Source organism: Tubulanus polymorphus, chromosome 1, assembly GCF_964204645.1.
Source record: "Tubulanus polymorphus chromosome 1, tnTubPoly1.2, whole genome shotgun sequence".
NCBI lineage: Eukaryota > Metazoa > Nemertea > Palaeonemertea > Tubulaniformes > Tubulanidae > Tubulanus > Tubulanus polymorphus.
In genome coordinates this window covers 14657170-14663827 of record NC_134025.1, presented here as the reverse complement: position 1 = coordinate 14663827, position 6658 = coordinate 14657170, and the positions used below count along the sequence as shown (strand labels likewise).

Below are 6658 nucleotides of genomic sequence, written 5' to 3'. Positions count from 1 at the left end.
GGTTCTCTTATATGATTCGTTGATGTCTCTCTTATATGATTGGTTGCTGTTTCGCGCCATGTGTACTATACTGTAACCCTATACTGTAGTAATAAAGTTAGATGCTGTTTAGATTCACAAAATACAACACGCTCTTCGACTTTACTCCTTCGGATCTGGTCAACTCTCTGTGGTGATAGTCACTCCATCACATTTGGTGCCGTGACCAGGATTATGTCGACGACATCGGAAAATGCGTATGACGAAACTGAGCGTCAAAACGAAATGGACCAAACGAAGCGTCCTACAGCATCTCGGTTGGCCCACCGAGGGCAGTTATCTAAATACCTCAATCGTGCAGAAGAGGTCTACCAGAGCCTACAATCCGGATCAACAGAAGTAGGCCTAGTCGAAGTTCAAGATCTGGTAGCAATCATATCATCAGCGGTCACAAAGCTAAACCTCATACAAGAACTAGATCAAACAATCCTTTCGTTGACGCCAGATGAAAATCTACAATCATCTATCGCAGAAGCAGATGATTTCGCATTCGAACGGATTATCGAAATACAAAGATATCGATTCTTTATTGAAACGTTCAATAACGACACGAAACCGACGACAACGACAACTCATCAACCGATTAACAACAAATCAAGGCAAGTCAATCTACCTAAGTTACATTTACCGACATTCAGCGGGGATTTACTACAATGGATCGGCTTTATAGATGCATTCGAATCAGCTATCCACAACGATACCGGATTAGACGACATCCAAAAATTCCAGTATCTTCGTGCGCAACTCAGCGGAGAAGCGGCCCGATGCGTCGAGGGCTTATCACTGACCAATAACAACTACGTCGAAGCCATTGAACTTTTGAAAAACAGGTACGGACAAACTCATAAATTGATCAACGTTTATATGAAGGCATTGTGGGAATTGCCAAAACCACGCGAAAATGTACAACAGATGAAAAAGTTCTACGATGAACTGGAAGGCTATATCAGGGGTCTAAAATCTCTCGGTAAGACCGAGGAAAGCTATGGGGATCTCCTGATTCCAGTCATATTCGAGAAACTCCCATCGGGAATTAAAACTCAGATCACACGCGACCATGGTGATTCAGCATGGAATTTAACTGAATTGAAGAAAGCGTTACAGAAAGAGATTCAAGCGGGTCTGGCAGGACAAGCCATTCAAAATGTGCTCATCAGCGATTCAGAAGACGAAACCACAGACACGTCATTATTAATTCATCACAGAAAACGAAATCAAACAAGCCGTCTAGACCGTAATTATAAAATTCAATGTAACTACTGCAAGAAAGACCACAAATCAAGGGATTGTCTGATCTATAACACTCTGGAAAAACGGATGGATATAGTGAAAAGAGAAAATCTCTGCCGAAATTGTTTGAGAAAAAATCACAAAGCCAGAGATTGCAGGTCACGCTATAGCTGTTCCGTATGTTCAGATAAACACCATACATCTCTATGCGGCAAAAAACCACAATCAGCTGGTCATAACGATCAGAACCCGCGATGCGATGACAGGCAAATGTACATCGGCGTGCTAAATTCACAAGACTCAATCACCGTATCGACGCCAGTCGTCTTAAAGACAGCTGTTGCTGAAATTACTGATGAAAAACATCAAAACTCCGAGACCGTCAGCATATTGTTTGATGAAGGCTCGACCCGAACATGGATCACGGAGGAAACAGCCGTCAAATTAAACTTGAAACCGGAGTCGAGCGAAATACTGAATCTTTCGATCTTTGGAGATACTAAATCTAAACAAAGGAAATACGACCGGGTCAAGTTAGCCATTAAAACCGAAACTGGAGACGTGCCGATAAGCGCACTCGTAAAATCGAACATTAGGACACCTATGAGTAATCACATCAAAGATACACGTAATTTACATTATCTATCGGGTCTGAAACTGGCGCACCCAGTAAGCGGTCGTGAATCGTTCGAAATCGCTCTATTAATTGGATCCGACTACTACTGGTCCTTAGTTGAGGACAAAGTCGTCAGGGGCAACGGCCCCACAGCGGTTGCGTCAAAACTCGGTTATCTTCTTTCGGGTCCGCTAAAAAACTCGAGTCACGACCGTCGTGACTACGCGAACTTTATCCTCACCGATGATACTCATGAACGAGACCAACTCGAAAACTTTTGGAGAGTCGAAACACTCGGGATAAAACACCCGATAAACGAAGAACTTACGTTTGAAAATTACGCGACGGATTGTATCGAAATGGCGGGAAACCAATACGTTGCGCAGCTACCATGGAGGCCGGAACACCCTCCATTACCGACCAATAGACTGAACACAGCCAACCGAACGCGAGCGATGGTCAGGAAACTAAATAACGATACCCGAAAAATCTATGATCGAATTATCGAAGATCAAATAGCGCGTGGATTCATCGAGTCGATCCACGAGGAAAACGAATCCGAAGGGCATTATATACCGCACCACTCGGTGAAGAAAGACTCAGCTACAACACCAATTCGCGTCGTCTACGATTGTAGCTTCCGTACGCGTCAGTCTCCGAGTTTAAATGACTGCCTGGAAAAAGGACCGCTACTGCTTAACGATCTTGGTTCGATCTTGATGAACTTTCGTACATGCGACGTTGGACTTAGTAGCGACATCGAAAAGGCCTTCCTTCAAGTGGGCCTAGCCGAGCCAGACCGGAAATTCACGAAATTTTTCTGGCTAAGCGATCCAAACGACCCCGAAAGCAAATTCATTACGTATCAATTTAAATCTGTATTATTCGGAGCAGCGTGCTCGCCGTTTATTCTCAATGCCGTCATAAAATCACATTTGGACAAAGATAAGAGCACGGTAGCTAACGACATGAAATCGAGCATATACGTAGACAACGTCGTTACGTCGGTGAAAGACGAATCGACAGCGATCGATTATTACCATAACGCGAATCGGATGATGTCCGACGCAGGATTTAAACTATGTGAGTGGACTAGTAACAACGAAAACCTCAGACATATTGCGAGTAAAGACAACTTATTGAACGGACATGACGTTGTCAGCAACCTAGGACTCCTGTGGGATGTCAATCAGGACAGGCTTAAAAACAAACAAGCGATCGAGCATAGCGAACCAGAAATTATTACGAAGCGCGAAATCGTCAGGAGCGTGGCGAGTCTCTATGATCCGTTAGGACTGTTATCACCGGTTCACATCAAATCAAAAATATTCATCCAAGAATTATGGAAGGCGAATGTCTCGTGGGATGAATTATTACTAGACGAGGTGAGCAATAACTGGAAAACTTTGTACCGCGATCTACAAAATGCGAGAAAAATAACGATTAACCGGAAGTATTTTTCTGCGCCGTCGGAGGATACCGATACTGAGTTACATTGCTTTGTGGACGCGAGTTCACGTGGCTACGGAGCCACCGTTTATCTACGTCAAGGGAAAAACACCGCGCTTGTCATAGCGAAAAACAGAGTTGCACCCGTTAAACAGCTCTCGTTACCGCGCCTCGAGCTAATGGCCGCCGTCGTCGGCGCCCGTTTGATCAAATATTCATTCGATGCGCTCAATCCATGCTACAATTTCAGCAAAGCGATTATCTGGTCCGATAGCGAGATAGTCCTAAGTAGGACTAGGAGTGAAAATCGACTTCCGTATTTCGTTCAAAATCGGGTGCACGAGATAAACTCCTTGAAGCTAGACAATCTCGATGTGGAATTGAATTACGTACCGACTCAAGATAATCCAGCGGATCTACTAACACGCGGTATAACCACTCATCAACTGGCCAATTCAACACTATGGTGGCACGGGCCCGACTGGTTGAAAGTCGGCGATTGGCCAGTCTCGCGATTTCAAGCCGATAACGAAATTAAAACTGATGAATCTGTCGACGAGACTACCATGTCGATACAACACGAACAGTTAGAAAAAGCGGGTATCTTAAAGATCATTGATCCGGAAAAATATGGATCGTTGACCGAACTCGTGCGTGTTACCGCTTATTTCCTCAGATATTTACATAATCTGAGGAATCCAGCCGATCGGGTTAGCGGGGAACTCACCGCCGATGAGATAAAAACTGCAGAAAACAAATGGGTCATGGACTTACAGAAAACATACTTTAAATCTGAATTGAATCAATTGACAGACCAGAAACTCAAACGCGGTAACCTGGTCAAACAACTGAAAATCTTTATCGATGACAGGGGACTTATTCGATGCGGCAGTCGTGTGCAAAATTCGTCTTTACCCTACGATGCCAAATTTCCCATTCTTTTACCAGATCACCATATTACGCGTTTGATCGTGTTGTTTCACCACAGGAGGTGTAAACATTTAAGAATCGGCGGGACTGTTACTGCTATCAGGCAAAGATACTGGATACCGAAAATTAGACAAGTCGTAAAATCAGTTCTCAGGAAATGTGTTACGTGCGCTATAGTACGAGGCTCCGCCTACTGCAGACCTATACCACCGCCACTTCCAGTTTCGCGCGTTACGGATGCTCCGCCCTTTACTGTTACCGGAGTAGATTATTCAGGCGAAATTTGGGTCAGAGGCACGTCTGACAAGCGCCATAAACGTTACATTTGTCTGTTTACATGCGTCACCACGCGAGCAGTCCATCTCGAATCAGTCATTAATATGACACCTGCCGCGTTTATTCGAGCATTCCGGAGATTCGTTTCGCGTAGATCGTTACCGCATGAACTGATCAGTGACAACGGGTCATACTTTCTAAAATCTTGCGTAGAGATAGAAGAAATCGTCAATTCGCCGATCGTCGCGAGATATATGGCGAACAATCGAATCAGATGGACATTCATTCCCAAACGAGCCCCTTGGTTCGGGGGATTCTGGGAAAGGATGATAGGCGTAACGAAAGAATGCCTCAGAAAGATTCTCGGTAGAAGCATCGTCACGGACGATGAATTACGAACTCTCTTGTGTGAAATTGAGGCTACGATCAACGATCGACCTCTCACGTATGTGTATAGTACGGAAGACGAGCCTCTTCCGTTATCTCCGTCACAACTGTTATGCGGTCGCCAATTAACTCTGTTGCCGTATGAGGACATTGATCTAAATGATCAGGACTTTACCGTTTCGTATACCGATATTCAACGCCGTAATCAAACGTTGCGAGAACTTTTGAGTTCGTTCAAACGACGTTGGAGCCGTGAATACTTGATAGCGCTCAGAGAACGTGCGAAACTCGGAAACGGGAAACTCGAAAACAAAATAAAAACTGGCGACATTGTTTTAGTGCACGAGGACAACAAGAAGCGAATACACTGGCGTATGGCACTCGTCGAGAAATTAAACGTTAGCGCCGATGGACTTGTGCGATCAGCGGATATTCGAACAAGTACCGGCCGTACGAACCGACCCGTATCGAAATTATATCCGCTGGAAATTAACGCGAAATCTGTCGATGATTCATCGGATACCGGTACGATTACCGATACAAATCAACCGAAAACGCGTGCGACCAGGCTGGCCGCAGCCAACGCTCAGCGAAAGATTAGAAATTGGACGAAATTATTAAAAGACTGAACTCTGTCTGGATTATATGTATGAAACCGATGCGTAGGCTATTATTGCCTTTTTACTCGACTATGTTTACATCACGTGATTCTGCATGCGTGTTTACGTTAAATTCTTCGTCGGCCGCGAGGTCAAACACGTTATCGTTTTTACGCGTTTTCTGAACTTTAATCGTTTCCGATCTTAAACAAATAACGCGTTTGCTTCGAAACTTTTCTTTACCGGAAAGGACTTGAAATATCGTTTAATCACTCTTGGTGTTGGGAATTACTTATTATTACTATAAAGCGGATTAATGAATTTAAATGTTATTCGATACGATGTTAACTTGCTTTCTATAGATAGTCATTTATTATGAAATATTCTTTATGTACTCATTTATTCAACACAACGCAATGTCCCTATTTCTAGCCCTTATGGCGATTCAATTTCATACGTGTAACTATTACTTAGTATAGTGATTATTAATATCTTTCAATTTAATGCGATACATGTTATCTTGGAGTAAACTTTCAAATTCGGCGCTTACCGCCGCCCCTGGAGTGTCGAGAACGACATGTGTTGGTTCTCTTATATGATTCGTTGATGTCTCTCTTATATGATTGGTTGCTGTTTCGCGCCATGTGTACTATACTGTAACCCTATACTGTAGTAATAAAGTTAGATGCTGTTTAGATTCACAAAATACAACACGCTCTTCGACTTTACTCCTTCGGATCTGGTCAACTCTCTGTGGTGATAGTCACTCAATCACAAGATGAGGACGCCAGGAATATGACGACTGAGTTTCAAGTCGTCATGAATATGTCGACTTGTCGCAAGGAAAATGGTTGAGAAAACGAAATATGTCGTCAAAACGTAACGATATATTGACATATTCATGTCGACTTGACGCGATATATCGTGGTATGTCGACAAAAATATGGCGACTTGTCGAGTTGGAACGCGACATCTCGAGGCCCCTTATCGCTTCCGTAGCTATAGTGTCGAATATTAAGGTCATTTTGGCAGATTCTTTTTTTTTAAAAGTGATATTAAAGCGATCATTCAAGTGATCCTACTTAATGAAAGATCTACGGAAGCGATAAAGGGCCTCGAGTCGCCATATTTA

The 6658-nt window shown here is 43.5% G+C and overlaps 1 protein-coding gene across 1 annotated transcript; it reads left to right on the top strand.

Moving 5' to 3' along the window:
- The first annotated feature begins 2219 nt into the window (after positions 1-2219).
- LOC141904476 (uncharacterized) lies at positions 2220-5556 on the top strand. The gene has a single exon (XM_074793100.1). It carries the CDS (start codon positions 2245-2247, stop codon positions 5554-5556), a length of 3312 nt encoding a protein of 1103 aa, XP_074649201.1. The 5' UTR covers positions 2220-2244.
- The last annotated feature ends 1102 nt before the right edge of the window (positions 5557-6658 follow it).